The sequence below is a fragment of the Falco cherrug genome, chromosome 2 (assembly GCF_023634085.1).
Source record: "Falco cherrug isolate bFalChe1 chromosome 2, bFalChe1.pri, whole genome shotgun sequence".
In the NCBI taxonomy this organism is placed as follows: Eukaryota; Metazoa; Chordata; class Aves; order Falconiformes; family Falconidae; genus Falco; species Falco cherrug.
The window spans coordinates 104,900,855-104,918,598 of NC_073698.1; the positions used below are offsets into that span (position 1 = coordinate 104,900,855).

The 17,744-nt window shown below is 37.2% G+C and overlaps 1 protein-coding gene across 1 annotated transcript in view; it reads right to left on the reverse strand.

Annotated features, from left to right (window-relative positions):
* NCAM2 (neural cell adhesion molecule 2) overlaps nucleotides 1-17,744 on the reverse strand; it is a 305,227-nt gene that overhangs the window by 140,060 nt on the left and 147,423 nt on the right. The window contains exons 2-4 of the mRNA XM_055703179.1: nucleotides 5,435-5,509; nucleotides 4,421-4,627; nucleotides 1,974-2,117 (exon numbers count right to left, since the gene is read on the reverse strand). Of these exons, the coding sequence (XP_055559154.1) occupies nucleotides 1,974-2,117; nucleotides 4,421-4,627; nucleotides 5,435-5,509 (426 nt within the window). The remainder of the gene's footprint in view (nucleotides 1-1,973; nucleotides 2,118-4,420; nucleotides 4,628-5,434; nucleotides 5,510-17,744) is intronic.

A 17,744-nucleotide genomic window follows, 5' to 3' on the forward strand; every position in this document is an offset into this window, starting at 1 on the left:
GCCATTATCTCATGTCTTCCTACTATGCCAGTGCTAAATGCTTAAAATTGAAGCTGCTTTCTCATAATCCTAAAAAACCTGCAACATACAATTCAGTTTGCATATGAAATTATTCAGTATTTTAGCTTACTATGAACTAAAACCCAACAAGAATATTAGTTACTTCTTTTTTAATAGGCACCATATAAAATATGACAGACAAATCTGATGCTACTTAATTTTAAATTATGTGAATAGGTTATAGGAACTGATCCTTTATTGGAAATTTTTAAGCTGGAAATTTAATAAAAAATAGAGTCTTTTTATTTCACAAGGCATGAGAAAAGATTCTTAACTGTAAGACTTTGGGTATTATCTTTTTCCACCTGCATTATAAACCCATATAGACATAACCAAAACTCAGAAAGATCACAATGTCCTATTTTTACATGATTGAAAAGGTCACTTCCTCCCAAGTATAACTGAGATCTTATTTGGGTACTGCTCTAGATCAGAACATAAGGAAAGTATATTGTTTAAATTAAAACCGGTTTCTGTTTTCATACCTTGTCACATTTCAAGCATTTTGAGAGAAAATGGTGAAAAAGACAAATTTACACATTGAAATTTAACATCTCAGAGTGTTACAAAATTATTTTGAGAAAGAAATAAAATGTTGCATTATTTCCATTGCTAACCCTACATCAGCCAGATTGTTTGGAAAAACAAATAAAATGCCAATTAAAAAAAAAAAAGAAAGAGAGAGTTCCTGAGGCAGTTTTTCTTTTTCAAGCTCTGAGCTGCATCCTGGAAAAAGACTTTTTGCTAAATAGCCAAATTTTGTTTTGTCTTCAGAGTTCTTATTTGTCAAAATCTTCTGTGTATTACCTGCACTCATTATTTATTTACATGTATCAAAATTTCAACTAATTTTTTCTAAGGGTAGAAGTTTGCTGTATCTTCTTTATGTCTAGATGACAGAAAGGATAGGAAATACTAAATAAGAAAGTTTATTTAAATTTTCCTTTCAAAATGGAGAGGAGTTTGAGTCCAGAAACATCAAACAAGCTTATTTTTTCCACACCAACTGCTCCATATTTATGTGATGTCGTAAGAGACTAAATATAACTTTTCATTTTCACTTTAAATAAAAAATAATATCTAATTTCAAAAGAACAATAATTTTAAGTGCATACACTGCAACCTTAACTTTTAGTACACGCAGAGATAAAGACTGATGAGAAGGTGGATCAGCTGGTTCATCAACAATGTTAGTTTCGTTTCCAGAGAAAACATGGAAAGTCTTGTTTTCCATAAAGGCAAAGACAACTATTGAGACAGCACTGAAAAAATGGTTCACAGTATTTGAGGGTGTAAATCAAATAAATTCTATATGCCTAATTAATTGTCTCTCTACAGGCTTAAAACTTGCATAGGGGGAAGATGAGATCCATCTTCGCCTGACTTTATCAGTCTAGCTTTTAGGGTATCTAGCCTAAGCAGATCACCTATATCTCTGTTGCTTGTAACTCAAAGGGTAACTTACACTCATACAAATAAACTCTCACAATAGTGCAAAAAATCTATTGACCTGGAATTCTCTGAGCTACTGTGCAAGTATACCAAAGTCAATGAAGTGTTTGGTCAGTGTCATAGCTTTGCATGCACATTGAAGTTTGTCTGTGTATGTTATAAAAATGTATTAAACTCCTACATACATGGCAGTCCAGGAAGAGTTCCTGTGAAGGAGCTCCCAGCAATCTTTTGTCACTTTGACCCTCATGTTACATCTAGACAGAATTCCCAATTAGAAAAAATGATACATGAAGGAAACCATTGCATATGGATTCTCTATAGACTACAGAACCTGGTTAAATTCTACTAAGGTGATGGGCTAATCAAAATCCTCCACTATAAATGTGATTAGTCTTCTTTTACAATATATTTTAATATTAATTAGAATGTATAACTTAAAGAGTTACCAAAATACTAACTGTCAGCAATAGTTGTGACTTCCTCATTCCTATACAACCAGCTGACAATGGGAGCAGGTGAACTAGTAACGCGGCAAACAACTTCTGCATCTTCTCCCTGTCTGAACTCTTGTGGAGATATTATGTCTCGGAAAGTGAGCTTTTCTGAAAAGGAAGAAAACAGAATACAGTAAGAGTTACCAGTTCACTTAGCATTAAAATTATATGTGACACCAATTTAGGTAAACTGACTATTAAGCCTTCTCATTGTGACAATACAGAATTATTTATATAATATAATTTTCCCAGGTAAGACTCAAATGGTCTTGGACCATTTACAATCATTTTGCATTATGAAAATCTTTGCTTTATTTATATAAATTAGGCATGTTTTAGAAATACATTTTTCAGTGTTTTCAGTCTTCCAGAGCCCAGTTTTGAAACTCTATTTGTTTAGAGGTTTATATATTCAGGTTAATAGTACATTTTCTGTCTTGTGTGTTTTATACCTCATGATCTTATTATTGAATTAAAACCTCATTTTTTTATTCCATCAAAATCATCCAGATTATTTGGGAAAGTCTAATTAAAAAGGTGGAATTTTAGCTTCACTGACTATGAAAAACATAAGCTATGTAAAACACAAACTCTTAAAAGCCAATGGGAAACTATATGGAAAAAATGTAGTATTATCAAGTCATAAGCATTTGTAGTATTTTTCTTGAAGAAATAACCAAGATTATCTTTTTAGGACTGATGAAGCTTTTAATTTTACCAACCACAAATAACCAAACGGGATACTTAATTTTGTTAGTGGGTTGAATAAGTTCAGTATTACTATAATTTAGTGTTAGAAGTCCAAAGTGGCATTAATCCATGATCTCATGAAAGATCTAATGCAGAAACAAATTGCCTGACAAAATCTTGCACACAAAAGAAACAAACTGACCTATGGTCAGACCTATGGATCAAAGACTGCCAATTACATTTCAGAAGGCACTTTGGAGAACATAAGTCGGAGATGTAAGTCCATCTCCACCTTTTTGTATTGATATGAGTGAGGCTCAAATAATCCACAATTACCAAAGCAGAGGGAGCACACTTTTATTACATATATGTCTTGTGTAGTTTCACAAAGTATTTGTGTGAAATATTTGAAGTATTTGACCATATGTAAGTCAGAAGAAAAACTCTCACAGACATCAGTGACTACTGAACTAGACCCTAGAAATACAGCGTATCTGCCTTTTTCCTTACAATACATCACAAATATGAATAATTAAGCTTTTATATGTCAGTTCCCACAAACCTTCACATTTCCTGTGTAGGTCTTCAGAATTACCTAACCTCAGAATTCTTAAAATTACCACATGTGAATACTTCAAAAGATTTCAGCCTTGCTCAACAGTTTGCTAATGAAGTGACTGGTATTGTGAAGCGTACAAATGGCACAAAATTTGAAATCCTTTGAACTGCCAGCTTTCGAGCCATCGTGTAATCACTTTTGACTGCTATGACTATTTTAATGTTTGTTTTATCAATAGATTTTTTAAAAAATTATATGTCTTTTGTTATCTGAGTAACCTGTATCTTTCAGAAGTAATGCTTTATGATTCTTTTCTGTATTTTCTGTCTCACTGCATATCCTTAGTGCTCAGTATATCCATAATTTTTTAATGAATGTCAAAAAAAAACTATTCCCCAATGAAATTAGAGAATAACTCAGCTCAAAGTCTGCTGGCATATGTCTCACACTTTCATCAACAAAGGCCTTGCCTTATATCTTCTCTGTGTAGTTGTTTAATGTATTGTTCTTAGGCATTTTTGATTGGTCTAAGGAATATAGTACAAAGTTAAGCTATTTAAATAAATTTTAAACCAAACCAACCAAACAGCCAACCAAAAAAAAATGTCTTGAGGAATCTCTTACTACAACAGAATGTATTTACTTTTCAAATGTACTCCTCAATTAGTTTGTAATTTACATGCATCTTTGTTGCTTATCACAGTAAGCTTCAATGTTTTATGGCAAATTCCATTATACGGCCAAAATCAGGAAAAGGCTGACAAAAAAATAACTAATTCCACCTTTTTAATTACATATATTGCACTTCCTGCACTTATATTTATGCACATACTTGAAATACATTGTAGGTATATTTATAATAAGAATTACATTGGCATAACTTTTTTCTCATATTTTGTCTTTTCCCTGAGAGGCACAGAGTGCACCCTCAGAATATGGCATTCTGAGATACAAAGAAAAAGTGATCTACAATATTACAAAGTGGCTATCCACTTCCTTAAGTCTTCATCATCATGACTATTAATGAAACTGTGGAAGATGCAATTATTTGTAACATAAGTTTCAGAGCCTGGGAAGATATTTTGATAGGCTTTACTTTCTCAATAGCAGTAGCTCTTAAAACATAAGTCTTTATTTTTTTAATTTATAATATTTTACTTACGATAAATTTCCAAAACAACAGTAGCTTCTTGAGTTTGTCCTTTAGCATCTGTTGCTTGACACCGATATATACCAGCATCTTCTATATCTGCATTATAAATGGTTAGACGCGATCGAACACCTTCTTTCTGAACAACCACTCTCTGACTAGAAACAATCTTCTCTCCTTGTGGATTGTACCAATCTATGCTGTCAGGTTCACCAATGGCTACAAACAAAACCAAAAAACAATCCAATATTAGAAGGTCAGGCAGACATTAAGCAACATATATACTTCACCAATACACAAAACACAATGTCAGAGAATTGCTAAATTATGAGTGTTGTGAGAAAGTCTGTAGAAAGACAAGCGAGACAAAACTGCATGCAGACGTATGATTGCTGAGACAGGATAAATAGCAGCTCAAGGGTTCAAGAGGGAAAAAAAACCAACACCACAGAAAGATATAAAGTGTTAAAGGAAAGAAACAGGCTGTACAGCAGTCACTGGATGAACAGGTAAAATCATAAGTCAGTTGTGTTGTCAGTGTAGTCATGCCATGTGTCATTGTCATTAGAAGATGGCAACTCAGCAACATCAAGGATCCACATCAGAGAGCTGCAAATGCATACTCCTCTTCTCCTGACTGATATCTCACCCACCAGAAAAGACTCTTTGGATGTCTCGTTAGATTGGAAAGTATACTAAAGCTAAGCCTAGTAGCTTATTTAGCTCCTTAGTTTAGACAAGTGAAAATATTTTAACTAAAGAAGCATCCTAACAGATATAAATTACCTGTACTGATATAGACAATTCAAATTGAGTGATTCAGAGCCTGAAATGAATAGTTACTAGACTGGAAACATGAAGACATTGAAGAACTACTATTTATCACGTTTCTCACAAGTCAATGTGAATATACAAATACATGCAAATTTAAATTAATATTGAGAAACAATGATTTCAGTTTCAAATCACATAGAAGGTTCAAAATATAACAAAAAATATGTATGTACAAGTAAAATGAGTAAATACCTGTGCATGTGAAGAACTTGGATTCACCGACACTGAGCTCAACTTTGCTAAGTGAAATTGTAACTTGAAGTAGAGCTGAAAGATATAAAGTACATTGTCAGTAAATGTTGGCATTTATGATTTTAAATTTTATATATTCAGTTTTTGTATTTTCTCATTCTATACTATAGAGCCTATTAAACAAATCTGAGAAGTTTCAGCTAAGCAGTGTATCTTTTGAGCTGGAGTATATAGAGGGAGGTAGAGAAATAATCAAAATAATGAAAAGATGTTGCATGAAGGGTAACAGCCTCACATCCTAAAACTGAGGATAAAATTAATGAAAAAGAGATAGAAACACACATGAACATGAACCCAAAACCTAAATGAGAACAAGGTGATGCGGAACACTTGACATAGACTGACCAAGAATAAATCATGCCTGACCAATTCCACCGTCTTCTAGGATAAAATGACTAGTCTTGTGGGTGAGGAAAACACAGCTGGTGGCAATTACCTTGACTTTACCAAGGCTTTTAACAGTGCCTCCCACAATATTCTTATATTGAAGTGTATTGGGTATAAATGGCAAGCTTTTGGTAGCAGGGATGATTGCAGGGGTGACTACTGTGGGAGGGAGATCAGAGGTTGTGCTGTGACAGACACAGTCAGTTCTAGCCAGCTTCACAATGAACCCACTGCAGGACACAGCTGAGGCAATTGGAGGAGTTTGTGGCACCTCTTAGAACACCAAGAGAGAGGAACAAGAAGGCCAGCATGACAGGAAGTACTCCATGGCACAGCTGGTGACACCCCTGAAGGTACTGTGGCTGTGCATAAGCCCATGCTAGAGCAAGTACACCCTTAAAAGGACTGTGGCCTGTGGATAACCCACAATGGAACAGTGGAAATCAGTTAGAAGGAGCAGTGGAAGAAAAGAGTAAGGAAGAAGGAATGGCAGAAAGAAAGCACTAGGTATGTCCTCACCCCAACCTCTTGCTTCACCCGTCACTTCACTGAAAGGATGGAGTGTAACCTGCACTGAGGGCGAGTGGAGACTAAGAATGAGGAAAGAGGCATCTGGAACCTCACAAAGGGGAAGAAAGGTGTTTTCCGTAAGTGTTTAAGTATTTGTCATCTTCGTTTTCCAATACTCAAGTCAGTAATTAAATGTTTATGTTAATGGTTAATAAATAAAGTTAAATTCCCCAACTACAGTCTGTTTTGCAGACAACAGTAACTTCACAGGGATTTTCCTGTCTATATCTTGACCCCTGAGTTTTCTCACTCCCAATCTTCGTATTTCCATCCCTCTCTTGCTGGAGGTGGGAGAAGAGAGGAAGCAGCTGTGTGCGTGTTTGACCCAACCCACCACATCAAGTTAGGGTGTTACAGTCTGGATGAATGGACAACTAGGCTGGTAAAGGGTGGTAGTAGTAGTAAAGACTATTAGGGCTCTGTCTTGGGATTTGTCCTATTTAACATCCTTATCAATGATGTGAAGGAGGTCATTGACCTAGATAGACTGGAAGACTTTATCAACAGGAATGCCGTAATATTCAGTAAAGATGAATGTTAAGTTCTGCAGCTGGGAGGTAATAACTTGTTGGGAGTCATATAACCAGTCAGGAGAGGCTGGGGAGAGCTAGGCTTACTCAGTCTACAGAAGAAAGAGCTGCAGGGGAACCTAGCAGCCACCCATGTGTATCTATGGGGAATTCATCAAGAAGATGGAGCCAGGCTTTTCACAGTGGTGTATGGCAGTATGGTGTATTTACGCCTACATGAAAGAAAAGCTGAAATGAGAGGTTCAGGCTGAGCATAAGGAAAAAAAAAATATTCATGATGTGGACAGTCAGACAGTGGAGCAGATTGTCCAGAAAGATTATGCATTCAGTTTTTAAGAGCTCACTGGATAAAGCCTTGAACAATCTGTTCTGTCTTTGTAACTGACTATGCTTTGAGCAGGTTAGACTAGACACCAAAAGGAAAACCAAAAAAAGGCAAAGAAAATTGGATTATTTCAGTAGCAGTTTGCGAAACTAAATTTAACAGAATTGGGTATTTTCTAAAAAAAAAACAAACCACCCCAAAACCAAAACAAACAAAACATCAACAGGAAAAAAATCCCAACAAAACCAACTACAGATAAATTAAAGATCTGAACAGTAAATAACATTCTTAATGAGATGTCCCGAACTGTGGATACTATTACTGAGGACATCATCATGACTGAACTTACTTTTTAATTTTTATTATTGTTTTATACCCTGCCTCCCATAAGACAATAGTCAAGAAGAAAAAAACCAAAAAGCTCCCAAGAACATATCCTACTTCAGGTAAAAGTAAATATCTGTGTGCAGTTTGCTAATATCCAAACTTTTCAGTTGATAAAGACCATCAGGAAGAGGGCATGAGTGCCTAGAGATCAGGAAGAAACTGAGTGGATTGTAAAAATGTTGAATCTAGAACCAGAGGAGGTACTAGGACCATTCTCATTGCAATAGCAAGGAACACAGTGAAGACTACTTTAGGACACATGCAGAGCACTGACAGAGAAAGAAACTAATGTGCTTGTTATCATCTATGGTCTTTACATCCATGGTACCAGAAGCAAAGGGCAAGCTTAAGAGTAGAAAAGGAAATGAGTTTCAGACAAAGTTTTATTTTTGTTTTCATAAGCATTAAGGAGTAATTAGTCACCCAGGAGGCTACTCAAAGCCTCATTTCTTTATTTACCTGTCAGGGTAAGTTTCACTTTAACCTCAAGACATGTAAGTGCTGGTTGGTAACAACAAATTCAGAGGTTGGGGAATTTCAAGAGATTAGAGCCCAGGCATTTATTTCAAATCACTGACTCACTTTTTAGCTCCTATGCCACCATGTGACTGGTACTATATTTTTTATAGAGTATGTAGTCTTGCATAGTTGCTTCAGAAATATATACATTCACATTTCAGCAGTATTGCTTCAAGAACAATTTCATTGCTTAGTTCCAATAACTGTAATAACTGATGTTGAACTATGTAAATACAACAGATTCAGTAATAAATGTTAGAAAGAATGTAAGGAACTGCATGATGAGAGGTAAAAAGCAAAGTTAGAGAATATTTTTCCTTCATCAATGAAATCTACATTTGAGACTGTAACACAGTTTTGGCAAAGGGCAGAACTCTATTTAAAATTCTTAGCACAAGTGCAATTATAAACCATGGAGACATGCTAGCTACATCTCTGAAACCAAAAGGAAATCATATTTTCTACATATGGCAATTTAATATAAATGAGATAGAAAAATAGAAGACCATCTGTCCAATTTTTCCAGGCTCATAATTTTCCTAGCTCCGTTTCATGTAAATAAAAAAATACTGCTTCATGCAAACCGGAATGAAAAATATTGCCCAAGTGATTAGTCTAGCAATCTGTGCTTGTAGGTAGTCAGCAAATAGTGTCATACTGCTCTAGGAGAAGATCAATTAATCACTTACTGAAAATAAAATATTGGAAAGAGACAACACATCCAGAAAGTTTTATTCCACATTTATTTAAAGAACTATATAGGCACATTAGGTTATTATAAACTCTGATGGATGGCATGCAATGTACACACAGTTCAAGTGATTGCTGTACACTAAGAGCTAACGGCTTAATATAAAAGGCAGTTGTTTGTACCAGACTGGTCTGAAAGTCTTTGAATACACAGGCGAATGCTTATTTTATCAGGCCAGTGAAGACATTCCAGAAATTCAAGTCCATAGAGGCTGTTTAACTATGTTAAATCAAGCCCAGAAATGAACAGCAACTTCTTCAGAGATCTCACAAAATACTGCTTCTTCCCATTTTTCCAAGGACGTTACCTAACTAGCAATAAATAAATAAATAAATAAAAAATTAAAAAGGCAAGATCTAGAAGATCTCTTCAGCTAGAGCACTGTTGAATGTAATGCTACTGTAGTGTACCTGTTCTAGGAAAACTGAAGTCAGACAGGGTTTCACTCAGTCTTCAGTACATGTGCAATTTTACAGAAAAAACCCTCCACTATTAGCACTAGGTGATACAACCAATCCCTTCCCTTTTGATCACAGGCATTATAAAAAAAACCCACCCTATTATCAGCCGTATTACACTAAGAGGATTCTGTTGAATTATTCCTTAATGGGTTTAAAAATCACTTAGGAGGATAAGTAAGAATATTAATAAGAGATCCATTTGTTCTGTTAAATATGGAGACAGGTGATTTTATTCATAAGACCCAGTATCTAGTAGACTAATTGATTTCAGTCCCTTTTGCAGTAGTATCTTTCACGTTTCAGGACTAGCATCACAAACCTGTGATAGCTCTGTCTACACCAGGGGTCCTCAAACTTTTTAAACAGGGGGCGCGCAGATGAAGTGGCAGGCAGTCATCTGCGGCTGCTCGGTTTCCCCCGCAGCCCCAGCGGAGGGTGTGGGGGTGTGTGTGTGTCTGTAAATACCGGGGGGCGGATTGAGGACCCTGGGGGGCCATATGCATCCCACGGGCCGCAGTTTGAGGACCCCTGGTCTACACAGATGATTAACTAATGCAACCAAAGTGAGGTGTCATCAGTGAAAGCTTAGAAAAATTGTAACCCTAAATCACTCGCATATATACTTCTATTGTCACTTAGCAATACATTAAAACATATTATGTTTTTATAATATAGAAATGTATATTTAAAACATATATATGTATAACAAACCAAAAAGGAAAAGGAGATAATATTTGAATAAAATCTGCAAAGTAGTGGGTAAAGCTCTGCTCCAACTAGTAACTCCATTCAGCAACTTCTTGATAATTCCATTTCTTAAAAAGAAACCACCAAAACACTCAGAAAACCTGAAAAACTTCATTTTGATTGTATTGAAAATTACGACACCAGGCAGTTACCAAAAACCAAAATATACCATATTCTGCCCCAGTTTCCACAATGTAAATTTGTTATAATATAGTTGAACAGTTTCACACTACATCAACACATATGAATGCATTTTAGAATTTACTTTTGAACAATGAAACAGCACTGTGCTATGGAGGAGTCTTTATAAATCTGTTGGCCTGCAAACCCACAAAATGAAGTGGGCAATGCAAAAGCAGTAAAAAGGAAAGGACACAGCTAGGAAAACAAAACAAGGAAAAGCTTGGGATCAAATGGAACTAAGGAGAGGAGTGATAGCTACAGAAACTGATTTGGATGGCTGATAGTGGCTTCTTTGAAAAACAAGTAGAGCGCAAGACTTTCCAGCATAATTCCTCTGACCATAGTTATACCCCAGGCTATTAGCGTGCTTTCACTTCCTGTAGTAAGCAAATTTACATGGATGTGGCTTTGCTTTCAGTAAATTATTACATTAGTATTTAATAACTAATATACTTAGCAAACTTGGCTTCATTATTCTTGAGCATGAAGAAATTAGTAAGTTTTTAATTGGTATCAAATTCAATCCCAGAACAACCATTCACCCAGTTACTCTTTTTTTCCCCTTTATTATGCAGGCTTCTGAGAATATTCTGTTTAAATCCACTGACCCCCACATGAAAGGGATGGGCTATGAATGAGAAGGAATCCCATGGGTTAGGGTTCTAGAACTTATGGGGGTCCAAGAGAGCTGGCTAATATTCAAGCATCACTTCCTCCAAGTCCAAGATAAGTGCATCCCTATGAGTAAGAAATTAAGCGGAGAGGGCAGGAGGCCTGCGGGGATGACCAAGGAGTTTTTGGCAAAACTGAAACAGATAAGGACGTTTACGGGATGTGGAAAAAGGGACAGGCCACTTGGGAGGAATATAGGAATGTTGTCAGAATATGCAGGGAGATGATGAGGAAAGCTAAGGTCCGTTTGGAATTAAATCTGGCAAGGGAGATCAAGGACAGCAAGAAGGGATTGGAATCATGGAATCATTTAGATTGTAAAAGACCATTAATATCATCAAGTCCATCAAGACCAACAGTTTAGCCAGGAGTGCCAAGTCCACCACTAATCCATGCCTCTAAGCACCACATCTATGTGTTTTTTAAACACTGCCAGGGATGGTGATTCCACCACTTCCCTGGGCAGGCAGTCTGTTCCAACGTTTGACCTCCCTTTCAATGAAGATTTTTTTTCCTAATATTCAATCTAAACCTCCCCTGGCACAACCTCAGTCTGTTTCCTCTTGCCCTATTGCTTGTTATCTGGAAGAAGAGACCTACCTCCACCTGCCTACAACCTCCTTTCAGGTAGTTGTAGAGAGCCATGAAGTCCCCCCTCAAGCTTCCTGCTCTCTAGGCTATGCAACCTCAGTTCACTCAGCTGCAACTCATGTACATCATGTACATGCAGGAAAAGAATGACTACAGAATGTGTGGGCCTGCTGCTGAATGAGGTTGGTGCCCTGGTGATGAAGGACAACAAGAAAATAGTTACTGAATGCCACCTTTGCTTCAGTCTTTACTGCCAAGGCCAGCCCTCAGGTTTCCCAGATGCTGGAAGCAAGAGAGGAAGTCTGGAGAAAGGAAGACTTTCCCTTGAATGACCAGGATCATTTAAGTAAACTTGACACCCAGAAATCCATGGGCCCCAATGCGATGCACTCCCAAGTGCCGAGGGAGCTGGCAGATGTTACTGTGAAGCCACTCTCCATTATCTTTGAAAGGTCCTGGAGGACAGGGGAGGTGCCTGAGGACTGTAGAAAAGCAAATGTCACTCCAGTCTTCAAAAAGGGCAAGAAGAAGGACCTGGGAAACTACGAGCCAGTCAGCCTCAACTCCATCCCTGGAAAGGTGATGGAACAGCTCATCTTGGAGATCATCTTGAAGCATGTGGAGGAAAAGAAGGTCATCAGGAACAGTCAACATGGATTCACCAGTGGGAAATCACGCCCAACCGACCTGATAGCCTTCTATGATGGAATAACTAGCTCAGTAGATAAGGGGACCACAGTGGATTTGTCTACCTTGACGTCAGCAAATCTTCTGACACTGTCTCCCGTAACACCCTCATATGTAAACTCAGGAAGTGTGGACTATAAGAGTGGACAGTGAGGTGGAATGAGAACTGGCTGAATGGCAGAGCTCAGAGGGTTGTGATCAGCAGCACTGTAGAGCGGCCTGTAGCTAGCAGTGCTCCCTAGAGTTCAGTACTGGGTCCAGTCCTATTCAACTTACTCATCAATGACCTGGATGAAGGGACTGAGTGTACCCTCATCATTTGCTGATGATACAAAACTGGGAGGAGTAGCTGATACACCACAGGCTGCGCTGCCATTCAGCGAGACATGGACAAGCTAGAGAGTTGGGTGGAGAGGAGTCTAGTGAAATTCAACAAAGGCAAGTGTAGGATCCTACACCTAGGGAAGATCAACCCCATCCACCAGTACAGGCTGAGGGCTGACCTGCTGGAAGGCAGCTCTGCAAAGATGAACCTGGGAGTTCTGGTGGATTGCAAGCTGACCATGAGCCAGCAGTGTGCCCTGGTGGCAAATATGGCCAATGGGATCCTGGGGTGCATTAGAAGGAGAGTGGTGAGCAGGTTGAGAGTGATCCTCCTGCTCTACTCTGCCCTGGTTAGGCTGCATTTAGAGTGCTGTGTCCAGTGCTGGGCTCCCCAGTTCAAGAGAGACAAGGAACTACTGGAGAGGGTCCAGTGCAGGGCTACAAAGATGACTGGGGGACTGGAGCATTTCGCTTACGAGGAAAGGCTGAGAGAGCTGGGCCTGTTTAGTCTGGAGAAGACTGAGAGTGGAGCTTATCAATGCATGCAAATATCTCAAGGATGAGTGCCAGGAGGATGGGGCCGGGCTCTTTTCAGTAGTGCCCTGTGACAGGACAAGGGGCAAGGGACACAAACTGCAACACAAGAATTCCGTCCGAATATGAGGAAGAACTTCTTTACACTGAAGGTGACTGAGCACTAGAGCAGGCTGCCCAGAGAGGCTGTAGAGTCTCCTACTCTGAAGGCATTCAAAACCCATCTGGACGCAATACTGTGCAACCTGCTCTAGGTGAATCTGCTTTAGCAGGGGGTTGGACTGGATGGTCTCCAGAGGTTCCTTCTAAATCTGATGATTCTGTGATTCCACTAACAAATTCCTTGCAGAAATGGATTCTGTCTTAATTTCTAATATGTTCTAGTTTTAATACACTTTGAAAAATCAAAAAGGGTGCTTTGCTTTTTTTTTTTTTTTAATATCATACATTCATTTGGACTATTAAGCTGAAATGAGGAAACAGAAATTATTAAATGTGCACTGAATTTGTTAAGTATCAGACAATTCAAGGGCTTTTTATTTAGGACAAATGCCTTTTTAGGTTATTTTTTTAATTCTCTATCAGTTAACCTATTTCAACTATGAACTCAGCAAAATCAGAAATACAAAACCAGTATATAATCCATAAAATTAAAGTTCTGTAAGAAAAAGTCTGATTTGAGCTGTTTCCCTGAGTAATCACTCATGAAGCGTGGAGCAATGCCCTAAATTATTCCATTAAAAAACCCAGTATAAAATGGAGCTGAATTAATGTCTTTTAAGCTATTTGCACCTGAGAGATGGAATCACTAAATGGAAATAATGTTCAGAGATGTCTTAAGTCCTCTAAGGCACTATTTTTTTTTTCATATAGACAGTGAAACGGACTCCAATACTGTAGACCTTTGAAGACAGAATGGCATGCAGCCAGATGTTACATAAGAGATGACCATTAAAGCCAATGACATCATTACTAAAATTATCATGATTAAATGGCAAACCCACAAAAATATGTTAGGAAAAACAGAATTTTAACACATACTGTGATATCTCTTTTACATCCAAGTGAACTGTCAAAGGAGAAGAAATCTTATTATCTGCATGCCCACTGGAAAGGAGATGATATTCTTGTTGAGCTCATAAAGTCTGTAAGACTTGCAGTGTTTAAAAACACCTAATACATTTGTAACCCTCTGGGAATAAAAATAATAGTAAAGAATAACTCTTTTTCTATGTGTGTGTGAACCTACAGTGAAAATTTAATCCAAATCGCCTGTTCAAATTGAACTCATTCAACATTTTATCATTTAAATGTACTGTTAGATTTTTTCTGTATTTGTTTTTGTAGTTTAATAAACTATATAGTTTTCTATTCAGACAGTATATCCTGTAAGAATGATATGATTTTTTTCCTTATGAATGAAGATATATTAAATTAATTTTGTAGAAATATCTGAAAGTCAAACTACATCTGCAAAGCCAATAAACAAAACTTTAAACCTTATGGAGGCTGGATGTTTTTGAACTTTGTAGTGGGCAGGCTACTATTAAATCACAAATCATCACTTCTCCAGGGTATGACAGTACTGAGAGATGTTAGTTACATTTTTAATTGTTTGACATCAAGTTTCACAATTAATTAAGCAGTTCAGTATAAGTGAACTTTCCATTTCATACCATTAGCATTAATTTGGATTTGTCAGTATGAAACACAGTACCGATATGAAGTTCTAAGATTTTATTTTAATCCTTATGGATTCCTTGTTGAATTTCTGTCTTACAGACTACAGAGTTTCTTATTTTTTGATAGACAAAATAGTCTTTGTGTCATCATGAATTCATTTCCCACATCTGCTGAAGTGTCATTTTCCCTGATGAGAAGAGCTAGAAGTCGCCCAAAGTTCAAACTGCCTTCTGGGTGAAACACACAATGTGAGGGAACCAACATCATTAGTTGCACCACCATTTGGTGCAACGGTGGCACAAACACTGAAGCATAGTAAGAAAATCCCCTGTTAAATAGTCCTTCCTATGACACTAGCAGCAAAACCAGTAAAATAGATACTAATAATATCTGAGCAGAGAGAGTAAAAAACTATAAAACAGGACATTGCTTAAAGTCTGATTGTTTATTTGCAAGACTTATCTCAAACAGAAGTTACTCGCTACTGCCACCCCCAAACTCACGGAAATTATGGTTTAGAAATAAACATACAAATATAAACATTGTGAGTTTTATTGACATTTCCAGGTAGGCTGATATTGGGAGCTCAGATCCCTCAGAACTCAAGACGTGATAATGATGTAAATATTTACATATAGATATTTACATGCCCTATTTACATGCCCAACCTTATTCAGATATTCTAAAAAATACTTGATCAATATTTAATCCATATAAACATTTTCTAATCATGGCTTAGAAGCTCATTACGGAAAATCAAAATTAAAAAGAGATCCACATTAGAAAAAAAAAAAAAAAAAAAAAGTCCAGATATCTAACTTGATACACTTGAAGTCTTGTTTTGGCAAGAAAGTGCCAAAACTTCACTTTCTGTAAGTGAAAGGTAAGAACTTTGGAGGACTTTAGCGATAAAAAGGGTTCTGTCATGCATGACATAATGCAGATATTTAATTCTATTTAAGTTGTTCTAGCTAAACTCAATAGAGCTTCTTGTTAAGAATGGATAGAACAGTGAAGTTTAAAATTTACTACTTAACAGAATATTAAGTTATTTTAAGTGCAGAGGAACATACTGGGGAATCTTTGTCATACGTTGATGTCATAGATAGATAAATACGTGAGAAAAAACAATATAAATAGGATGATATATACTTATCAAAGCTTAATACAACCTTAAGAAAATCTCCTCAAACTTAAAATGTTTCTTTCTGGAAGGAATAAACGGGGCGGGGGGAAGTATTCCACGAGCCTATACATTTACGTTTTAAGAAACATGATTCCCCAACCTGTGGAACTATATAGTCAGGGAATTTTTAATTTTACAATTTCTTCTACATAAAAGGTAGACTCTTCTAAAAACTGGAAGTACCTCTAAAGACAAACCTGAAAAATTAACAACTTAATCTTCAAAGAAAGAGATTTTTAGCAATCTAGGATGAGACGTGTAGAAGAACAAATAAGTGGCAGGCTGGGCACATGACCTTGGTGGGCAGGGTTGGTTTTTTGGTGTTTTGTTCCCGCCCCCCCCCCCCCAGTAAGAAATTATAAAACAAAAGCAAATCAGCTCAAGCTGCACCAGGGGAGGTTTAGATTATATATTAGGAAAACTTTCTTCACTGAAGGGGTTACCAAGCATAGAAACAGGCTGCCCAGGGAGGTGGTTGAATCATTATCCCTGGAGATATTTAAGATGAGTAGATGTGGCACTTAGGGACATGGTTTAGTGGTGGATTTCGCAGTGTTAGGTTTATGGTTGGTCAATAGTCTTAAAAGACCTTTTCCAACCTGAATGATTCTATGGGTATATGTTTAGTTGGGGTTTTTTGTTTTGTTTTGTTTGTTTTTAAATCTAATCTAAAATGGGTTTAATAAAATTTGCAAAACTTAAAAGCTTGTAAGCAGAGTGATACAAGCTGACTAGAAAAACTAAAAAAAATACATTATCCTTAGTAAAGAGAAAACAATGATGGTATGGCTGGCAGTATTTAGTTGAACAGGAATATTTTGAAAATTAATAAATTTAAAATGTAGTTTATTATATAACCTCCTCTTACCTACTGTTATGCAATATTTGTACAGGCCTTCACAAGAAGCAGTTCATAAAGCATATCATAGGGATACAGTGTCTGTATCACAGATGTGCTGCAACTTGAAGACGTCTCTCACCTCTGGGGAGAGACTGAGAGAGCTGGGACTGTTCAGCCTGGAAGAGAGAAGGTTTGGGGCAGGTGATCTCATTCAAGTGTATAAATATCTGATGGAGGGAGTAAAGAGGGACCAGGCTCTTCTCAGTGGTGCTCGGTGACAGGACAAGTGGCAATATGCACCACCTCAAATACAGGAAGTTCTGTTTAAATGCAACAAAAACACTTTTTAGTGTGAAGGTGATCAAACACTGGAACTGGCTGCATAGAGAGACTGCTGATTCTCCATCCTTGGAGATACTAAAAATGACTGGACACAGACCCGAGCATCCTGTTCTGGCTGATTCTGCTCTTGAGCAGATTGGACCAAGTGATCTCCAGAGGTGCCTTCCTGCCTCAGTTGGTCTATGTGAGTCTGTATGATTTTTTTAACACAAAAATCTACCTTGCCTTCCCCCGCTCCACTGGGCAATCTTTTATCATAGATCAGTAAATCAGACACAATACAGGGAAAAATTAAATGTAAGGGTTTATCCAAAACCATAAACTTCATTTTAGAGCCACAAACCTTAGAAATGTTGCTGAAAAGAAGCACTCATGCTATAAGTGTGCCTTGTATTTTTTCATCATATTCAATGTTTGTTATGCTGAGATAGAAAATTTTGAAAACCACATTTCTCCATTGTTGCTTAGTAGTCAGCACAAGTGTAATAACATATTAAGAGAGTAACTGAACAAAGACACCCTAATTGAAG